Source organism: Pezoporus wallicus, unplaced genomic scaffold (assembly GCF_028554395.1).
Source record: "Pezoporus wallicus isolate ANWC-B61680 ecotype Strahan unplaced genomic scaffold, APGP_CSIRO_Pwel_v1 contig_13201, whole genome shotgun sequence".
Classification (NCBI taxonomy): Eukaryota; Metazoa; Chordata; class Aves; order Psittaciformes; family Psittacidae; genus Pezoporus; species Pezoporus wallicus.
In genome coordinates, this window is record NW_026637261.1 from 198,309 (window position 1) to 220,644 (window position 22,336).

The window sequence follows — 22,336 nt, forward strand, 5'->3', positions numbered from 1 at the left end:
GTTTGGACAGGTCTATCTGCTGTGATTGCCCCCAGTCATTGTCATTAGAGAAGAATTAGTAAAGCAAAAGGTTTGCATATTTTAGTTTTCTAAAATATGATCTGAAAATGTACCAGTTTCTCATCTGATATGATGAAAAACTGAACACAAGCTGGTAATGTGCACTTGCAGCCCAGAAAGCCAACCGTGTCCTGGGCTGCATCAAAAGGAGCATGACCAGCAGGTCGAAGGAGGTGATCCTGCCCCTCTACTCTGCTGTCATGAGACCTCACTTGGAGTATTGTGTGTAGTTCTGGTGTCCTCAACATAAAAAGGACATGGAACTGTTGGAACAAGTCCGGAGGAGGCCACAAGGATGCTCAGGGGCTGGAGCACCTCCTGTATGTAGACAGGCTGAGAAAGTTGGGGCTGTTCAGCCTGGAGAAGAGAAGGCTGCGTGGAGACCTCATAGCAGCCTTCCAGTATCTGAAGGGGGCCTATAGGGATGCTGGAGAGGGACTCTTCATTAGGGATTGTAGTGATAGGACAAGGGGTAACGGGTTCAAACCTAAACAGGGGAAGTTTAGATTGGGTATAAGGAAGAAATTCTTTCCTGTGAGGGTGGTGAGGCACTGGAATGGGTTGCCCAGGGAATCTGTGAATGCTCCATCCCTGGTAGTGTTGAAGGCCAGGTTGGACAGAGCCTTGGGTGACACGGTCCAGTGTGAGGTGTCCCTGCCCATGGCAGGGGGGGTTGGAACTGGATGATCTTAAGGTCCTTTCCAATCCTAACTATTCTATGATTCTAGCATATATATGTAGTTTTCTCCACCTGTCTGGGGCCAGGAACTCCATATAGAAATACACACTGAAGTGCAAATCCACAGAATAACTGGTAGAGATCCTCATCCATCTTTCCAGTGCCCAATGTCACATAACCTAACAGTTTCAGATAGATTATTCATGTTGCTGAAGGGTTTTACACCACATTTTACCTCAGAAATAGGAAAACCAACTGCCTTTAAGCTGCTTCTGTCACCTGTAGTGATACAGCTGCCTAATGGCATAACTGTATTTACCTCATCATTTGTAACTATAACCTAGTGAGTATTATTAAATCAGAATTGGATTTCTTTTAAGGTTACAAACTTAGGTCTCCAAAGAAATACTGTTTACAATTAGGCACGTATGAATTATGATCACTATTTAATGCATCACCTGAGCCTCATCTGAGGTACAGTACAGGAGAGAACACTTAACTCTACATTTGGTAACCCTGATTTTGTAATTTAAACTACTTCTTTTTTTTTTTTTCCCACTGAAACAAACCCTGCCTCTGAAACTCCCTGAGTAATTGCAGTTTTCATGGTGCTCTAATCCTGTAATTTCCTATGCCGCTGATTAACTTCTCCCACACCGACAACTGCGTTCCAACGTCTCAAAACTGAAAACACACACCAAAAATTAAGTTACTTACACATATCTACGCTACCTACCTACACACGAACACAACCAACAGAACTCCACCACAAACCCGCTCACCGCCAACCCCCTCAACCCGAGAGGGCGGGAGCCTCCTCACACCGCCTCATTGACGTTCCCTTCACCCAATCATAGCTCTCGGTGCCCGCTGGGCACGGTGCTATTGGCTGAGGAGGTAGCGGAGGGCGGGCGTAGTGCTGTGGTAGAGGCCGTAGGCGCGGTATCTCCCGCTAGCCGCGGGTGCTGCAGGGCGCGGCGGCGGTGGTGGCGGCTTTCCGCGGGGTGACCTTAGTAGGGCTGCCGCCGCGCTGGTAGCGAGCACAGTCCCGCTGGGTTGTCCCACGCTCGCTCCTCTCCGAGCTGCCCTTCCTGTCTTGGGGGTCTCCTAAGCTTGCAAAATGGCTGACAACCGGGACGACGCCTCGGACCAGCTGAAGCAGTGGCGGAGCCAGCGGGGCTCGCAGGTACCTGACCGGGCTCCGCAGGGCGGATGCTGCGCGCCTTCCCCGGTGCGCGATGAGGTCCGAGGGACGGTACCCCGCTCGCTGCTGGACCCGCTGTCCGGCAGGTCCCGCTCACCCCACTGGGCGGTAACGGTCCGGCTTGCGGGGTAAGGGACGGTGGGGGCACCGTGGGGCTGCTCATGGACGCTGAGGGGAGCGGGTGAGCTGCGGTGTTGGAGGGTGTAGAGCCCGGGGCGGGGGGGGTTCCTCTGGCCTGGGAAGGAGCGGGGGAGGAGGAGCCGGGCTCGGGTTGTCCCGCGGGACACTAGCGGAGGACGAGGCGCCCTCGGCCCGAACGCGGAGCTCTCGGCTTGGTGCTGTGCCCGGGAGAACGGGGCGCGGAGCGACTGGCTGCTGCCAGCTGGCCGGGAGCGGTAGGGGCGGCCAGCGCTGCTGGCACAGCCGCTTCGGCAGCGCTGCTCGGCCGCAGCCTCTCCTTTGGGAGCCCCAGCATGCAGGTCCCTGGGCAGCGGTATATGTATTTTTCTTTTCCGTCTGGAATAACATATTAATGTTTTCGGTTCTGCTGTCGCATTGGTAGAACCCACTGAAAATGTAAGTAGGGAATGCTATAAATGCTAAAGTGCATTCAGCAGTACATGGAGACTTGTTGGCCAGGTTGAAGTGGTTTGGGGCAAGTGGTTGACTGAAATCATAAGAATATGTAATCGACAGCATGGCACTCGAATCTTCTGAAGATGCAGGATATACCCCAAAATATTTGGGTAAATGTACAAATGCTGCAGAAGTTGTTTTCATAAAGTCATTGTGTCAGTTTCTGCTGTGTTTTCTGACAGAAGTGTGTATTTAGCATGACATCCTCTTTCTGCTGGTTATACAAGCAGCAGTCTTACAAGATACAAGTGGCAGTAGTCACATCCACAAGTGGATGCCACCATTCCCACTGTTCGTAGTTGCTTAGTCATCTTGACTGCGTTTTTTTTCCCTTTGGTTGTAAAAGGTACTGTGTGAAACTACCTTCCAGGGATGAATTGCAACTTCGTGGTATTCTAGCATGTGTCATAATATTTTCTTTTTGTACCATGAGTAATGCTTTTTTTTGTATGGATGGTGGCTTTTCTATAACAAAGCAGTATTTGAATAGAGGCCAAAGTTAATTTGAAGGTTGGGAGGCAACCCGAAGTCTGTGTTGCATAAGGAGTCATGAGACCTTAAGATAGAGAGTAGGGAGGACTTATTAGAATTTTAAAGTGACTTGTATTAAGGTGGAAGGTATCAGTAATGCCTGGAAGTATACTTTGATGTATGGTGTTTACAACAGCTGTGACTAAAGTTCTTCTGGCTTTGTTTCCCTTCTTGCTGTCATGACAGGTTAGTGCTGTAATAAAACACACATGCAGATTCAAAAGTTCTTATCTTTTTAAGGTTTTGACTGTGTGCAGCTCCCAACCATATGAAAATACAGGCATCAAACTCAAGGCCAGAGGTAGCATGAGATTTCTTCTTAAAACTGTCTTTTTTTTTTTTTCTCTCCCTTCACACTGATGGAACTTACCTCCTGTGCCCTACATACCATTATCCTGAAGCTAAAGTGACTATATCCTGCCATTTAAAAAAAAAACCCAAAACTTCATGTTCAAAAGTCTGGCTACACAAAAGAGACTGAAGAACCACAAAGCTGTGGGTTGTCTTTGATAGGCTTAGTTTCAAAAGGTTGTGGTTTTAGTACTCTTTCTAGTAGTCTTAAATGTTAGCATTATAGGAGAAGTGGGTTTTAGACAACAGTATATCCTATTGGTTTGAGAAGCGCTGCGGTACCACTGTAAAACTTTATTATTTGTTGCATGCATAGTTTACAACTAATATGCAAAGGGTTTTTTATACCCTTGAGGTGATCACGCTACAGGTAGTCTAAAGGCATAGATGAATCAGACTCAAAGTTTCCTGAAGACTATGGGCAGACTTCCCCTCCTTCTGTCTTCTACTAAGCTCTTGCAAGGACTTTGTAAAGAAGGTCGCATGTGTAGGTATAGCTGTCACTGTGTGGTTAAATGTACTGGGCTGCTTAGACTGCTTCCATCTTATGGAAGACTCCAGGATAAACGGGCTCTAATTCAACATAACTTTTGTGTCTCTCAGTTGACTGAGCAGAGCTTGGTTGCTGCTTCAAGATGACATAAGTATTAGTGGCTTTAAAAAGCCATTGTATAGACTGGTGGGGTCTTAAGAGCTATGTCTCATGTTAAAAGTGTTACCAGTCCCCAACTCTGCTGTTCTTGGAGTTACAGTAGTCAATTAATAAATTATGCTGAAGCTGTACACAGGGTTTTTGTCACAGGGTGCCTTAGAGTGAAAATGATGTGGAAGAGCCTTTGTACATAGAACATGCAGGAATGATGGAAATGTCTGTAATGAGCAATAACACAGGGAGGTTGGAGAGGAAAATGCTTCAAGGCCAGGTTGGATGAAGCCTTGGGTGACATGGTTTAGTGTGACGTGTCCCTGCCCATGGCAGGGGCGTTGGAACTGGATGACCTTTAGGTCCTTTCCAACCCTAACTATTCTGTGATTCTAAGTCTAGGATGCCACTGGTAGAAGCTGTTCTTTTTCGTCACATTACAGTGAGCTTACCCATCTTAAATGAGTATGACAGTTATCAGTATGAAAAAAATCGGTGATTTTATGATTAGAAAAACTGATACATGGGTTTTATATGTGAGAAACTCGGAGCTTTTAACCAGCAAAACTAATAAAAATAAAAATATCGGCAGTGCTGGAAGCTGGATTAAAAATAAAGTAGTTCTCCCTAAGCAAACTGAAAAAGTTTCTGGACTGAAAAGACTTGAAAAGTGTACTTAAAACTGATGTGATGTGTGAGTACTTTATAGGCTCAATATCTGCAAACTGCACGGTGTTCTAAGAAGGGGCTTTTCAAAGCAGAGGCTTAGAATAGGTTTCAAGATGGGTTGCTGGTAGCTTTCATACCTCAGTACAGAAAGTGGGTCATGATAATGAGCTGATAATTTGTATTTTTATTAATATAAAATAATGATAATTATCAGTTGTAATTATCTGGTAACATTCATTTGTGCTGGGTGATAATCTCAAAGCAGACTATTTCCACTTGCCCGACTGAATCATGGAATGGATGAATGATCTTTCGTCTTCCTAAAGTTCCTTGAATGTGGTGGTGTCCTACTTTAATACATGAAATAAAATTCCAATTCAGAAATTTAGTTTCTAATGCCAATTTTTAAGCAATTTCTATTTTTAAATGATAGCTAAAACTTAATAAAGCATACATAATAATGCATACGTATTTATGGGATGGGAGAAGTTCCCATGTGGTCTAACTAGGTGATTATCAAAGTGAGCAGTGGAATAGTTTCCCTTGGCTCATTTACAACCAAGCAAAATATCAGGTGGGAAGCATGTGATACATGAGCATTGGGAAGGATATGGAGAACAATTTCTACTCTTTCGTATTTCCCTGGACAAACTAGAGAATGTTTTGATTTAAGCGGATGTTCCTTTCACTTAAAATACTTGAAATAAGTGGTGACTTCCTTGTAATTTTCTGAATATAGTGTTCCTGTTTGTACCTGGATATATATTGGCTCTTTTAATTGTGCAAATTTCGTTGCTGTTCAGGGTTTCAGGCATCCTGAAAGAGTTGAATTTATGCTTATAACTTTATGCTAAAGAAGTGGTGAATAAGAATAAAGCACCTAGGTATTTTGGCAATTCAAGCCAGCTGCGGAATTGTGTATTGCATATTAGTAAGAACACACTGGAAATGCAGTTACCCTGTCAAATGTCTTTTATGTGGTTATTCATGCACATGAGTTAAAGGTGTATGCAATTCCCCCTGTATATCCTGCCTAATCCAAAATTCTGGCTATGGATAGGAATAATTCTTCTTCTTTCTTCTACCTCTGTGGATTGCTGCTTGTATTTCCCATAGTTTGGGTGCATGGGTCCTGCTGGGAGAAGAGAGTAGGGTGGTATGCATAGTGTGGATGGATATCAGTTTAGTGCAGCCTGTGACCATGGATTTGGTGTTAACTGGGCATTATCTGTGACTGGATGTTTGAGCTCACCCTCTTGCAAGCCTTCTCTTTTGTTTCTTTTTCTTTTGTACTAACTTCTGGTCTAAGTACTTTGTGAGCATTGCCCTGGCTCTTAACAATGTATGTAGTCCAGGAAAGGCTGACTTATGTGGCCACAGGGTCTTTGGAGCTGATGAACCCTTCTTGATACATTTTCCACAATGCCCAGTAAAACAGGACTGTCACCTTGGGAGCCTATGACCCCATGTGTGATCGAGGTAGTCTTTTCTACTGTAATTTGTTTTAAGAAAGTAGAAGTACACTTGATTATAGTGCTGCAGAGTTCCAAAAGGTGTTTTTTGAAGTTAACCTTGGACAGGGTCGCTCCTGTAGTACAAGATGCTGCAGCTCTAAGTAGCTTATGAGAAGGGTTAACTGAAATTTGGTCTGAAAGGGAGGGAGAAAGGATAAGTATGGGATGTTTTGAGCAGTTTCTTTAAAGACAATAATGATGTTAGGAAAAAAAATTGTGACTTTTCTGTCCTTTTGGCAGGACATTTGTTGGCAGTAAGGTTGCTTAGGGCTTTTGTTTATCTTTGTCCCTCCATGGGTCAGGAGTCTAGAATGATGATTCCTCAGGTGCTCTTGTATTTTTTACAGGTGTTCCAGACCAATGGTAATCATGGGTACCTCCTTTTAGTCTTTATGCTGTGTGACTATAGCTCTTCCCTTGTACATCCATTCCTGTACTGCCATTACCACCTTCTCCTTTTTCCCCTCATTACTTTCCAGCAGTTACTCCTTTTCTAGCTCTTTCCCCAGCCTCTTCTGTTGAAGTGGGGGCAGACTGAACATTAAGCGTTTTAAAGTTGGCACTTTATCTATCTTGCTTCAAGAAAAATATAGTCTTAAGTAACATTTCTGAACCATGGAAAACATCTTTGGATGATATGTAACTTGGACTCCCCTTCTTAAATAGCCCCAGCTACTTTGATGTAGCTAGACATCTGTATTCTCTGTAACTAGTCTCAGAACCTTGTGTAATTTTGCTATATACTTGTTAATATGTCTTGTGACATGTAGGGTTGAATAGGTATGCACATTGTGTGGCTTAAATATAGAGGAGTTTTAATTTCTGCTGTTGTGACTCTCTTGCTTTCAGAAACCAGATGTCTTGACCACTGGTGCTGGGAACCCTGTAGGGGATAAGCTTAATATCCTGACAGTAGGGCCACGTGGTCCTCTTCTTGTTCAAGATGTTGTTTTCACTGATGAGATGGCTCATTTTGACAGAGAGAGGATTCCTGAAAGAGTTGTGCATGCAAAGGGGGCAGGTATGTTTCAAAACGCACACTTTTTCTTGATGTTGAATTAGACTGCAAAGTTAACACACTCATAGATTGTGACAGATAAATTGCATTTTATTCTATATAATTTAGCATTACTGATTATAGTACATCTGTATCAACAAAGTGGTATGGTCTGGTTTAAAAGAACTCTATGTCAAAACTCAAAGCTCTGAAAAAATGATAAAAAGAAAAGCCCTTAGATTTTTAGTGTATTTATTGTAATCTCTGCCTCTTCTATCTGTTCCTCCGTAGTACTCCATTCCTGTGGAAGTGACGACTTTACCCAATTCTTTTTAATGTCTGTTTGCATGTAACTTGGTAGAGATTCTTGTCTTTATGATTCAATGCATCTGCTAAAGCAAGATGATGACCTAATACTTAAATTAAGCTGAACCAACCAATTGCAAAATTTGTTATTGATCTTAGTAAGGTAGAACTGGCACCTGATTTTATTATTATGTATTGCCCTAGAAGAAGAAAATGTTACTGAATTCGTAATATAAATACGCATGGGAAAAATACCTCTGTGGGGGTGGGAAGAATTTTATTGCTTCATCCAACTTCCAGGTGCACCGAAATTCTGCAACATGTGCCAGCATTAAAGAAATACTTGCCTTGCTCCGAGATAAAGATGCAAATCTTGGCAGAAGAGTCTCTCAAAAGCTAGTTTGTTATTTTGCGCAGTAGAAATAAGGTCTTTGTTGCTGTTGGGAACTGTTAATGCTCAGTTAAGGAGGTGAGAGTGAGCACCTAGCAGATAGTAGTTTGTGTTATGTAAATTCTATTTAGTGCAGAAATATGAACTGTTTAACCTGGTAATATTTCATGTTTCCTTTTGACTTCAAGTGTGTTGGACTGCAATAGAATAGCAGATCTACTGTCAATGGAAGGCAGGTATCTGGATCTGATATGTTTAACTTACTTTTCTTCAGGAGCCTTTGGTTATTTTGAAGTCACTCATGATATTACTCAGTATTGCAAGGCGAAAGTGTTTGAACACATTGGAAAAAGAACTCCGATTGCTATCCGGTTCTCCACTGTTGGTAAGGCTCTGGAGTTACTGTCTATCTTCTTACCTGTGTACTGCAGTTGCACTGATAGCAGTATTTACATTATTATTGAGTACTTAAGGTGGTTGAAATGCTTTCTGCCAATCGGTTCCTCTTCTGTGACTTTCATTTACATTTCAAGACTTTCAGCACCTTCTGCAGCTTTCTGTCAGAGCTTTCTGCAGATACTTTTCCATCTGGAATGCCAGAGACAGGATACCCTGAGCAAACTTTTTCCTGACAGAAAGCTTGTCTGAATGGATCCTAATCAACAATTGAATACTGCAGGTTAACACTTGAAAGTTAAATACCGATAATCCCTTATGCTGTAAGAGTGCTTTGAGGATGAATGCTGTAAAGTAAGTACAAGGCAAGGAAATCAATAAAGCAGAGCTGAATGCATAAACAAGCAAAATCTTAAATTATATTAGTTAAAGCATGCATTATGATAAATGTCTGGTAAAAAAAGATCTTTCAAAATGTATGTGTTACTACTTTATTTAAAAGAAGAGAAATCCTAAGGAGGTTTCAGTTCTGGAAGTAGTATTGCAGAGAGAGTTGTTCAAAAAAGCTCAAGGAGTCGCTGGTTTTAGCCTACCAGCTTTTCTCTGTGTCACCAAAACTGAAGGGACCATGGAATTTTGTAGCAGGTGGAAGACATGCAGCTGAGTTTGACCCGTGTGTGCTGCAGCGCGATGTTGCATCATTACTTTCCCTTTCTCTGCTCTGTTTGAATGTGTTTCTTCCTAGCTCTTCTATACTACACAATTACTTTAATGAGAGAATGAGTGTCCTTGTTATTTTATCACTATATTTAGCATTAACTGTTCCTGTATATTTCTGGAACACCTTTCCTCAGGTGTTGTAGTAGGCACTTCTGCTCTGGTATAAAGTTACCCATTGAAAAGACTGTTTTGGATAAAGCAGGAGAGGAATTAGAAGGGTTACAGCTCTTCTATATGAAGTTCCCTTTTTTTTTAGGCATGTTATTTAGATTGCTACCTTCCAAATGTGAGAACTTTCACAGTGGGATTTGAAGCACGGCAACAAATGTTTCAGCCTTACAATCTAACGTTTTCTGTTTGATAATGCAAATTGCACTCTGAATTGGCTCAAGTGGATATACTTGTTTTTTCTTTCTTTTAACTGTGGCCCAGATGCTTGGGGTGGGTGTCTCTTCACTTTGGAAACTTTCAATGCCTGAAGTATTATTGAAAGTATGGCAAAAATTCCTTATATATTAAAGACTTAAATTGGTAAACCCCATGTTTTTAGGATTTTATGTCGTATTCTCAAGTTCTGTGGTTTCAGGCTTACAATCTGTATGCATTTTGTATCATGACACTTCTGTATATTAATGTGTTTCTTCAAGCTGGAGAATCTGGGTCAGCTGACACAGTTCGGGACCCTCGAGGCTTTGCAATGAAATTCTACACAGAAGAGGGTAACTGGGATCTTGTGGGAAATAATACTCCCATCTTCTTTATTCGGGATGCAATGCTGGTGAGTAAGCAGGAAAGAGGAAGGTACTTTGAAAGGGTCCCAAAGTTCATTCATATCTTGTTCTTCCTCACTGGAAAGCAAAACCGGTTGTTTTGACACACTTAAACTTTGTTGTTTGCTAGATGGTCTGAATGGCTTTTACTTGAAAAGATTCTACTTAATTTAAGAGCCAATGCTTGGTTACTTATGTGATTTCATACTGCAAATAACACACGTTTAGTTGTGTTTTCTAGTGCCAGTGAATAAGTATGTTACCATGGTTTTAACTTTGGATCTGACCAGTTTTACTGGTGCTCAAACTGGCTGTTTTGCTCTGTAGACAGGTTTTTCATTCAGAGGCTATTGGAGGAGGGAAAGACTTTTCACTTTACAAACTTCTTTCAAGTTCTTTTAGTAAATCTTACTTTTTTTTTTTGTATTTTAGTGTAAGTTTAACAGAACTTCATAAGTAGAGGGGCTTTCCTTGTGTGGAGAAGTTCTGCACAGATATTTTATAGTATCTCAGTATTCATTTACAAGTCAGATGTTCAGTAGAGTTCAGATATACAAATTTGAAGAGATTTACCTCTCATTTTATCAGTCACAAAATGAAAGCATTCTTTAGCTTTGAACATCCTATTCAATCTAATTGTAAATATTTCACTTTACTACATTATGAATTTGATGACAGGAGAGGTATGATAGTAGGGTTTTTTTTTCAGTGATCTTGCAACTCTGTCTCATCTTTGTGTGCTGTTCCTTTCACAGTTAAGTGTAATGAAAAAACTGGTTGTCTTGTTTTGTACCAGGAGTTGCTTAGTATACCCCATATAATTTGAAGGTCTTAAAGAACTTCTTTTTTCCCTTTCCTCCTCTCTGTACAAATTAGTTTCCATCCTTCATCCATAGCCAAAAGAGGAACCCTCAGACTCATTTGAAGGATCCAGACATGGTGTGGGACTTCTGGAGTCTTCGCCCTGAGTCTTTGCATCAAGTAAGCTTCCCCTTTGACTTCTTTTTGTATGATTAAGAAAATCGTGTTATGACAGCATTTTTTTTTTTAATCTCTTTTTCCATGTTTCCGTGTTTTATCCAGAAATCTATGTAATCTTCTGGGAACAGTATAAGGGTGAAAGGCCAACAGTAGCTTAAGGCTATTAATATGTGTATGTAGGCTTTCTTCTTTTTAATGACTCTATGAAATGGGTGGGATTTTCCATTTTCAGTCATATTTTATATGGGGATGAAGGAGAAGTTGCTAAGTTTTCTATCACTGAAGCAGCAGAGATACTGATGACAGCAAACTGTTAATGTTAGAGAGCAGTAAAGGACTGGGAAAGTGATGCTATGACATCCTGTTTTATTTAAAGCCATATATTGTGTTGCTTATGAGATCAACTCAAAAATTACTAGAATTCACAGTGAATTCTAATTGTTCTGATGTGTATTTGTATCTAGATGTTATGCAAAAAAAGCTAATATATAATTAAAAATGCAGTTGTATGTATTTATTTTAAAGAAAATGGGCACATACAGAAGCCTTCCAGTACAGATATAGTACCACAAGCATTGTTTGTGACCATAAGCCTAAAGAAAATCAGCATTTTAAATATGTTTGCATGGTGGTATTTTTACAGCTTAAAGACTTTGGAGTTGTTAAAGGCTTCAACTTTCAGATTTTTGTCTTTACCCTGCAAAGAAAGATCACTTATGTTTGTAACTTAAGTTATTCATGCTTACCTGCTGTGTGCTTGCAGGGGAATTTGTAACATTATCACCAGGTTAATGCCTTGTACCTGACAATATTTTATGTGGGCGTAAGACCTCACATAGATTTAATTCACAATTGTTCTTTGTGCAAAAGCAGTCTTATTTAATACTCTTAAACTAGAAATTCCTTGGGGAATTTATAACGTTAAGATAGCTTCCAGCAATTGCAGATTAATGCAAGAAACAAATTCTGTCTTGAATGGTCACTTTATCCTTGATCTGGTGAGTCCATTAATACTGTTTGATTCTTCTCTTCAGGTGTCTTTCTTGTTCAGTGACCGTGGTATTCCAGATGGTTATCGCCATATGAATGGTTATGGATCACATACTTTTAAAATGGTTAATGCCAGTGGAAGAGCAGTTTACTGCAAATTCCATGCGAAGGTATTGATATATTTTCCACTTACCTATTGGAAGTGTACATCAGATTGAATAAATCACAGAATCAACAAAACAGGTTAAATAGATTGTCTAAAGATGTTTTGTGACTTCTCAAGTGTAAGTCACAAGAGACTTGTAGTTCATAGACTCAATCAAAAAAGTCTGTGAGGTATTTTATATCAGTTGCATGCCTTTAACAAATACAGTGGGCATCAGTGTTCCTGCTATGACACAGTAGGTAGACTCTGGACACTAGACTCTAAAGAACTCTTCTTTGGGGAACTGTCTCTTGTTATTGAAGAACTCTGTCTACTTGTTTGCTGAGCTCTGAATTAGATGTTTTGGGTGTGATGCTGTGCAAAAACATCCCATCAGACTCCTTTGCTGTCATTTGATGCACATGCACAAATCCTCTGACCCTTTGGAAACGTGTTCTACTCAGCGTGTGTGATATGTTCCTGTTTCATGTTCATGGCTGCACAGTAGTTTAGATTCAAATTCTTCAAGTAAAAGTTCTCTCAGTCTGGATCTGGGTTTTGTTCCCATTTGTTTTCTGGATATGAGCCACATTGCGTGTGTTGCCCAAGGAAGTTGTAAATGCTCCATCCCCGCAAAGTTCAAGGCCAGGTTGGACAGACCCTTGGGTGGCATGGTTTAGTGTGAGGTTTTCCCTGGCAATGGCAGGAGGGTTGGAACTAGATGATCTTAAAGTCCTTTCCAACCCAAACCATTCTATGATTCTGTGTTTTTTAACATGGCCTTTACTGTATACCAAAATATAAAAACTCTGTTTCCAAGAGCTCTGCAGCTGAAGCTCTTGGAACCTCACAGGACTTGTATCCTTTTCTGAGAAAGCAGTCACCAACATATTTCACTTGAAAACAACCTCCCTTCAAAGTTTTAAAGGCCATGCAGCTTCTTATGTCATTAGACATTGGTGGAGGCTGGAATCTACCTTTGAAGCAAGACTTCATTTGAACCATTCTGTTAAAGTAAGAGGGATTGTATAGCAGCTTTTAGCCTTCAGGTTGTCAAAAGCTTATTAAGGTGAGATTTTTAGTTAGTACTAAAGATGTTGCAGGAATGGGGGTGGGGAGTAGAAAATTCAGATTCATGTAGAATCCAGAACTTTCAGCCCTGAGGGTTGCAACCGTTTTATCACTCGCTTGGAATGTGATAGGTAGGAAAGTGTGGGATGATGGGACAGTAAAGGAACACTCTGTCCTGTAAGGAGTGAGGTGAGGGGAAAGCTCTTTGCTTGATGTGCTGCAGGGAACAGACCTTCAAATTTGATGTATCCTGTTGTGTAGTATAGCATTACATATTTATTTCATTTTTATCAGAGAACTATTTTTTATCTGAAAGGCAGCTGTTGAATGTATTATTCTTTGCAACTCAAATTATTGGAGATGAGAGCATGGACAGTTGCATTCTTGAATTATAAGTCTTGTTAAGGTTTATTCCTGTTAATGATATCTGAAATACTTCTGCATGTTGTAACTGGTGCTACTGCTTTTAATTGTTTTTTAGACTGATCAGGGCATCAAAAATCTTCCTGTTGAAGAAGCAGGAAGGCTGGCTTCTACCGATCCTGATTATGGAATACGTGATCTTTACAATGCCATTGCCAAGGGGGACTATCCATCATGGTCTTTCTACATTCAAGTTATGACATTTGAAGAAGCAGAGAAGTTTCCATTTAATCCTTTTGATTTAACTAAGGTATCTGTGATACAGTTGTGAATATTCTTTCAGGTAGTTTAAGAAAGATTATAAGATCAAAATGCCAGACCTGAGCTTATCTATTAAGGGTAGCAGTTTCCATGGAGTAGCACTGTTTTCTTACTAGCCCTATGAATAAAGGGCTAGTTCATCTAGCCTTTTTATTCTAGAGTAAATAGAATATTTACTTCTATTTACTATTTATTGCTATTTACTATACTTTAGTTAATAAAAATATAAATATATATATAAAAATATAAATAAATATTTTATAAATTAAATAAAATAGTTAATTCTATTTACTATACTATTTACTTCTAATTAGTATTTAATAAAGTTAATCTGTTCTTTTGATTCTCCCTTTCTGTTTTAAGTGCACTCTTCATTATGTGTTCAACATGAGTCAGAAATTCTGGAGATGAAATTGTATTGATGTTGTATCTGATGTCACTCTTTCTCAGTGAAATATGGATAGGGCTTGATTCCAGGCCTGTAGATTACAACTGCATTGGGCTTCAAGAGTGTGATTTCTGATCATGTAGTCACACCCTGAGCTCTCTAGTTTTAAGTGTTAATGTTGTTTCTGATTGTTGGTCTGATTTTGTCCAGCTTTGAATTGCTGTTCCAAGGAATGGCTTGTTGAAAGATACCAAGGTCAATTTGTATTGCTTTTTTTTTCCCCTCTAATATTCCTCTCCCAAAATGGCTGAAGACTTTTAAAGTTGAAAGTGCAAGTTAAGATGGGAAAGAAAAGGCTTGTTAAGCTGGTTGTATTTGGAAGTAGCTGAGAACAATCATGCTACCAGTTCCACCTACAGTATTGCATTCCTAGGCTGGTTTTCAAGTGCCTTTGGGTATTTCATTTAAGTAGTCAAGTGCAGCTGAGATTATGCTGAGATGATGAAATAAATTGCATTAGTATTTTGTGTTAATTGCAAAAGACCTTAAAATAAAACATTTCTCAATTTTAACGAAAAATTAATTTTTTAGTATCATATTTTCTTAATCAAGACTTAAATTGGGCAAATGCTGCCTAGTAATTATGCTGTATAATACTGTAATAATGTTGATTGTAATGTGTGTTATGTCTTGCAGATCTGGCCACATGGTGACTACCCCCTCATCCCTGTGGGAAAGCTTGTCTTGAACAGGAATCCCGTCAATTACTTTGCAGAGGTAGAACAGATGGCATTTGATCCTAGCAACATGCCGCCTGGTATTGAACCTAGCCCTGACAAAATGCTGCAGGTAAGCTGCAGTGCATGTAAGATTTCACCTGAAGAGTTACGTTTACATTGCTGTTTCTAAAGCATTCCTATCCCTGTTTGTGTAGAAACAGTAAACCTGACCCATGGAAAGCAACTGATTTTGTTTTTTTTTTTTAAACTTTTTTGGCGGTTGTTTTTAATGATCACCACTTAATGTGCTTATCCAAAATGGGAATAAAAAAAGAGAATGGGAAAAACTAAAGGGACGGAAAAATCTAGAATTAAAGAAGGCATCTGAAGCAGCTAGCAAAGTTGGTGAGGAGATCTGTCAGTCTGGCAAGAAGTATGGGATAAAACCAAAGGAGCAATGCATATTCATTAATGCTTTTACAGTATATCTTAGACTTATAAACTCTTACAAGTGTGAGAGGTGGACTTCACGTGCCCTGAAGTACAGACATAGCTAATCCCTGATAGAATCAAGAAGACTATTCTTTAGATGTAGTTTCACTTTGCTTACAGGTCAAAGTATGCGAAGACTGGCTGCAGTCTGTACTGTCTGCAGAATCCTGGATGTTTGCTTGTTATGTTTCTTCAGATAAAAATCAGATTGTTGTTTCAAATAATATCCATGGAAACAAGAAGGTATTTTGACAGTTTAACAGGATAATTTTGTGAACTGTCATGCAGTTCATGTGGTTGCCCTCTTTGCTTCCACAAACTTCATAGTCAGAATAAGTCTGTTTTCTTGGCACAGGTGTCACTAGAAGTGATTCAGATTCAGTTCAGCAAATAAATAAGGGAGTCCCATATTTCAGATGCAAACAACCTTTAAATCTAAGGTTGAAAACAAGCAGGAAAATAATACATTATTCATTAGTAACATTTAGCGCTATTACAGTCGCATCTGTACGCATGTAACCATTTTCCTGCTTCAGAAGAGGTTTAGCATTCTGAAATTGGTAGGAAATACCCAAGCTGCATAAACACACCTCAGCCTGCTACTCTTTGGTGGTATTCCAGCAAAGTTAGTTTGTGGCCCAGTGTCACTTTGGACATAATTTGAAGTATGTCAGGAATATATATGCAAAGAAAGTGGTCTTTTCACTTTTACTACCTAATATATAGAGCTTTGAATTGGCATATGCGCTGCTTGGGTGATCTCTTTCAGCAAGCAGTAGTTAATGTTCGTGATAAATGTTTTAGGGTCGTCTCTTTTCGTATCCTGACACTCATAGACACCGTCTGGGACCCAACTATCTACAAATTCCTGTGAACTGCCCCTTCAGAGCTCGTGTGGCCAATTACCAGAGGGATGGACCAATGTGTGTTTCTGACAACCAAGGTACTAACAAAAATATCTTATGCATGTACTTGTAGAATTCTTTTCTGCTCGCAGGGGATTTAAGATGCTTGTTTAACAGATGGCAGATTTTTGATACCACTAACTTATGCTGTAAGAAGTGCTACTTTTTCTCCTCAACCATTCAGTTTTGACTTTTTCCTGCAACTGAAACATCACTGTAACTTCCTGAGCTTCAGACTTCCCAGTCTGTTTTTTCTTTTATGTGAAAATTGTTCCTTACCTCTCATAATCTTTGTCCACCTTTTAGTACCTCCCCTCTCAGATCCTTTCTGAGATGAGCTGGAGTTGCCTACAGTTGTTACAAATCTGCCATATACCCTTTCCTGTAGAGTGTCCTAAGTTTGTCCATGTACCATTCCTAATACTCTCTTTAACTCCTGTTCCTAATACTCTCTTTAACTCGGTGCTCACCAGCAATCAGACAGCAATTTACTTCAACCTGTCCAAATGAATTTAAGGTCTGTTTTGTGACAGGTAATGATGTATCTTAGGACCCTTAGCTGTGCATGTATAAAGTTGCATGCGTTTCTGTTCACCATGTGAATTAAATGGCAAATAAAGTTGTTTTCAGGACAGCAATGTTCATCCACGGTTTTGGTACCATGACACATTGTGTCAGTATAAAAAGCTAGCTTTGATTTTTAACTAAGTTGAAGTTTGTAGAGTCTAAGCTGTCAATTTATTTGCTCCCTTTTCAGGTAACTTTATGAATGTGATGAATGGTACCAGTCATCACATAGATCCTTGAGGAGGCCCAACTGGATTAATTCTTCTTAGTACAAAAAATGAACTTCTATTCCTCTGTTTCCTATGTTCTTGATATGATGGTAATTGACAAGATACTGACTTTTATCATGTTATCTCCTGTCCGAGGGATCTTGTTGAAAGCAATTTGGCATCTGAATATGCTGCTGTATTGCCTTCATCACCCTTATTTATGGATCTGGTGTACATCTCATCAGTCTAGTACAAGAACTGAGAATCAAAACTTTGCTGTGAAACGCAAGCTTGCCTGTGTAGATTACAGAATGCATTATCCTCATAATTTTAAGGCTATAAAAGAAGCACATGGACGTTCCTTATAGAACTTCAGCCTTGTTTAAAGCAGTTGATAGTCTCTTAACTCTTTAGTGTTTTTCAGTTTGATGTATGTAACTTCTTTTTGCTACAAAGAGACTTAATTTTGTAAAGAGTGGGTAAAAAAGAGGGAGGAATTCTTTTGGCTCCTGGAAAGTAGAATGTTTGCCATCTTTACACACTTGTTTAGAATGGGTGTGTATCTCTTCTATTAATCCATGAAAAGAGACTTTGTTTTGATGAAGGTGTAAAAACCAAGTGAAGCTTAAGATGCATTTAAAAACTTAGAAATAGGACTTCAGGAGAAAGGGGGTTTGCAGGAGAACACCTCCAGTGAAATCAATAATGTCCCTAGTTTATATTCCTTTAAAAACTTTTAGAAACATGCATGTTACAGGGGCCTTGATTGAAAAAGTTCTACAACATTAACTATTCAAAATGAAGAAATATGCCAGAGAAATGGTTTCACAGAAGTTAATTACTACTACTTTGTTTCTACTTCTAGGCAAAAAAAATCTGTCTATAATAGAGATGGCCTAAATGTTTTTGCATTTCTACATTTAAAAATTGACTTCCATATACTCAGTCCATTTGTTAAACTGCTTTGCTGTCTGATTTCCAAGAGGTTGTGAAAGGCAGAACTAAAGCTTTAACTTTGACTCTCTTCAGCAGCCTGTGTTCTGTCAGTGTTTGCCCAATAGTGACTGTTTTATACCTGAGAGTAAACAATGATATGCTTTAGCTATGCCTCTTATAGCTAAAGAACATTTTCTGTCTTATGAATTAATCTGAGCTGGTGTCTCATCATTTTGGTTTTGTGGGGTTTTGTTTTCAGGTGGTGCCCCAAACTATTACCCAAACAGTTTTACTGGTCCAGAAGATCAGCCTGTGTGGAAGGAGTCCCGCATGTGTATTTCGGGAGATGTGCAGCGCTTCAACAGTGCAAATGAAGATAATGTGACTCAGGTATGAAGTATGAAAAGGCTTTATATTGCCTATTTTACGTAAGATGAGTTTATAGGATGGATTTAGAGAACAGTAATAAAAATCATTCAGCTGTGGCTCCTCTCTGACGCATCTGGGCGAACCTGAGAGACCTTGGAAGATCTCAATACAGTTTAATTCGATAGCTGATTAATATTTTGCTGACAGGACAGTTAGTGAAATCTCAGACCTTTGCCATCCTTATTCTGGCCACCAATATTTAGAGTTTGTGCCTGTCATCTTGAGATTAGTGTCTGCAGATATGCAAACTAGAGGATACGTGTAATGATAGTCAATTCCTGAATTGCAGCACACCAGCAATATTTGTTTCCATTAATTCAGTAACAGTTATTTCAAGCTAGTAATGGAAGGAGTCGTTAGTAGATTTGCCAAAACAAAAGAACCCCACCACATATTGGTTGCCTTTTGAGTTGAAGTATTTGGAGTATTTTAATTGTTGCCTGACTAGTAAGTGAAAACTATTCTTTTTCAGTAGTAATGAATCTTAAAAGTCTAGTAAGTATTATTGACTGCTACAGGTAGAATAAGAGTCATAGAATCAACTAGGTTGGAAAAGATCATTGAGTCAGACCATTACCTTAGGACTGCCAAGGCCACCACTAAAGCGTATCACTGAGGGCTTCATCATAATTTCTGAATGCTTCCAAGAACCCAGCGATTCCACCGGTTTCCTGGGAAGCATGTTCCAGTGCCTGATTACCCTGGTTTTGGGAATTGCAAAATAAAACTGTGTTTACAATCTTAAGGTGCGAGACTTCTATACCAAAGTGCTGAAGGAGGATGAACGCCAAAGGCTGTGCAAAAACATTGCTGATCATCTTAAGGATGCACAACTCTTCATTCAGAAGCGAGCAGTAAGTGGCCTATTTGGGTTTTAGCCTTTGCTTTTTATTCCAGGTTTTCTTGCAGTCTAGTAACTTTGGCAGTATCTGTGTGGAAAGGAAGATCAGGAATTCTTCACTGAGAAGACATCTGGATTTTTCTTGCATGGGAATTATCAATACAGAGCAGTTGCGTAAACAGGCACATAGTAATAACATAAATAATGTATAACATGTTAAAGTAACTTTTCCCTGATAGGAAAAATGGGATTGATGTTGAACATCAAGGATGTCATTGTGTTTCAAAAATAGGGTGACTTCCAGTGTAACGTTTTGCTCTAAAGGATAAGGCAGGGAGAACAAAGGAGGAATTGGATCTTTATCCTTCTCAGTGGAACTTTGTCTAAATTAGGAAAAAGCTCTGCGTGAGGTAATAGAAATGGTGTTTGACGATCTTCATAGCTGCTTTCTGGTTGGTCAGGATTAAATTCTTTAGAAAAGAGTTTTCATCCTCTTCCTTATGATATTTACTGCTTGTAGAGCACAGAGCAGAAAATGTGTTAAGGGATACATTTGGAGTGGAGGAAAAAAATTCTTGTTGCTTCTTCTGTCTTCCTGTTCAGGTGAAAAACTTCACTGATGTTCATCCTGACTATGGTGCTCGTATTCAGGCTTTGCTGGACAAGTACAATGCTGACAGTGGGAAGAAGGTATGCTAAAGATTTCTGTAGTTGAATTTTGACTGACTGTGAATTGGCTTAGCTTCTTTTGTAAATCCAACAAGTGAGAAGTCTTCCCATTTGGTTTAAATGGCGTAAGTCAGTGTATGTAGAATTACAGACTGAGGAAACATCACTCTAATTACATTTAATTAAATGTTGATTAACCAACGATGTGCAATTTGGTTTAGTTAGGTTTTTGTTTGGTTTCTGGAAGATAACTATGTGCTATGCAATGTGTTCACGTTGATTCTACAGACAGACCAAATGATTACATACTCTTTGTAATGGTAATTAAACATTTCCACAAGACTTTCTTGGGCTCAGTGCTTGCTAAGCAGAATAACAGCATTGTTGCTTCAAGTACTCACTTTATTTTTTTTCTGAAGTTCCCCTAATTACTTTTAATGGCACCTGCTCTGAATATTTCTTTTGTATTATTTTTAGGATGTAATCAGGACATACACACAGTCTACATCTCGTATGTCTGCCAAAGAGAGATCCAACTTGTAAAGCGTGCTGCAGAGATTCACTCTATCAATTTTACGTCCTTACAACTGCAGGACAACCTGTGGAAGAGATTAATGAATGTAGCAACTTCTGCACAAATACAGAATTGTTTTACAGGCTCAATTTCTTAAGCTTTCAAGTGCCTGTATCTGTATTGGAAACTAGGTAACACAAGCCAACAACCTGGTGCCTTTCAGCATTAATGCTTTACTGCTTGGTAACAACATGTGTTTTTAAGGAAACTCATCATTAAAAATCCTTCATTTGTAGAAGCAAACATAACTTTAATGAAAATATTGTCTCTTTTTTATTGTAAAACTTTGCCTGGCTAAATCACACAGTAGAACTTCTGTAATGAAACTGTGATTATCCATATGGATAAATTTCTTAATATTGAAAAGTTGCTGTTACTCAATATGTCTAATAAAATACCTGTATGTATTTGTAGGCACTTCCTTTTGAATTTCATTTTTGGCCTTTCAGAAGTAAAATAACATGGAATAATTTGACTAAAATATTAGTTGCATCTCATTCCTCATGTTCAAAATGAAACAAATGACAAAGCTTATTCTGAATATTGGTTAATTGTATTCCCGATATATATTTTAAGATAATCTTTGCTTACTAATGCTAGGTTGGGATATAACTGACCTAGGAGATAAGAAAGGATATTTTCTTGTTACATACACTTCTCAACAAAATTGATTACATCCTACAGTTCTTTGGGTGAGGGGGAATTGTTCTTTCTAATTGCCAGAATTTAAATAGAAAAATATTAATGCTCCAAGTGTCTGAGAAATTAACCTCGGAATGCTTGAATATTTTTATCTTGGCCAAATTTAAGATCAAGCACTTTCAAAACTCTTCTCAGTGGTTCCTGAAATTCTGTTATGTTACTGCTATAATCAGATATTGCTACCTATTGATCAAGCCAGAGCTAGTTTTCAGAGTTAGTTTGATTGAAGTGGCATGTCTGTCTGAGTGTGGGTATCTATAGCTAGATATATGCATAAGGCCTGATTTTAAGCATATTATGTTGCCTAGTACTTGCAATTTAGTTAATCCGTGCAACAGATTTTAGTACCCTTTGGATTGAAAAGCGTTCCATATTATTATTGCTTACAGCCAAAGGAGTTTAGCTTAATAGTGTTTCTTATGTTCAGTTTTGGAGTATGATCTTTAATCAGGTCTGACTAATTGTCACAAAATGAAAGTGTTTATTTTTGAGAACTTAGAGCAGTAATTAAATGATAATGATGGAATTTCTGGACAGTACCTTAGTTGAATCTGAGTCGTGGTTGCCTAAGAAAGTGCGTTGTTGGCATCTGAGTGCTTTACTATACAAGCATATAACAAAACGAAGTCTTAAACCATTGATTTATAAGGGTCAAAATCTCACTTACTCTTTTTATTTAGAGAATTCTTTGGGAAGTGTTAGCCAGTTGTGAGGGAATCGGTGTCCAAGCTGTCTGTTGGAGCTTTGAATGAAAGAATGTTATACCTGTTGCACGTTGAAGTTGGTCTGTTAGGACAAGGAGTTTCAGAAGTGTGCTCAGTAGGATCAGGCAATTCACCATGCTTCTGAAAGCCTGGCTAGTTATAATAAGGACCCTGCCTCTTCCTTCTTCCTCTTAGCCTTGTCAAAGAGAAAGATAAGTGTATGCATAATTAGGCCAGATCCTTGTGCATCAGTACCCCTCATTTGAAATATTTGCTTTCCTTGTTGGCCTGCTGATACTGTCTCATTAACATTTGGATTGGAGAAGGCATGAACGATAAGAAAGATTTCCGAGTCCAGCTACTAGCTCTTAACTCAAGCAAATACGAATATAAAGTCATGGCAGGTTTTTTCCACTATTAGTACACTTCAGGGTCTGTTTTGAATAGGAGTCCTTCCTAATTT

The 22,336-nt window shown here is 39.1% G+C and overlaps 1 protein-coding gene across 1 annotated transcript; it reads left to right on the top strand.

Moving 5' to 3' along the window:
• Window positions 1-1,733: 1,733 nt before the first annotated feature.
• CAT (catalase) lies at window positions 1,734-20,972 on the top strand. The gene is made up of 13 exons (XM_057404530.1): window positions 1,734-1,925; window positions 7,137-7,308; window positions 8,256-8,366; window positions 9,745-9,875; window positions 10,744-10,848; window positions 11,883-12,008; window positions 13,536-13,727; window positions 14,823-14,975; window positions 16,142-16,280; window positions 18,214-18,344; window positions 19,130-19,237; window positions 19,828-19,914; window positions 20,371-20,972. The coding sequence occupies exons 1-13, from the start codon at window positions 1,860-1,862 to the stop codon at window positions 20,434-20,436; spliced, it is 1,587 nt and encodes a 528-aa protein (XP_057260513.1). The 5' UTR covers window positions 1,734-1,859; the 3' UTR covers window positions 20,437-20,972.
• Window positions 20,973-22,336: the final 1,364 nt, after the last annotated feature.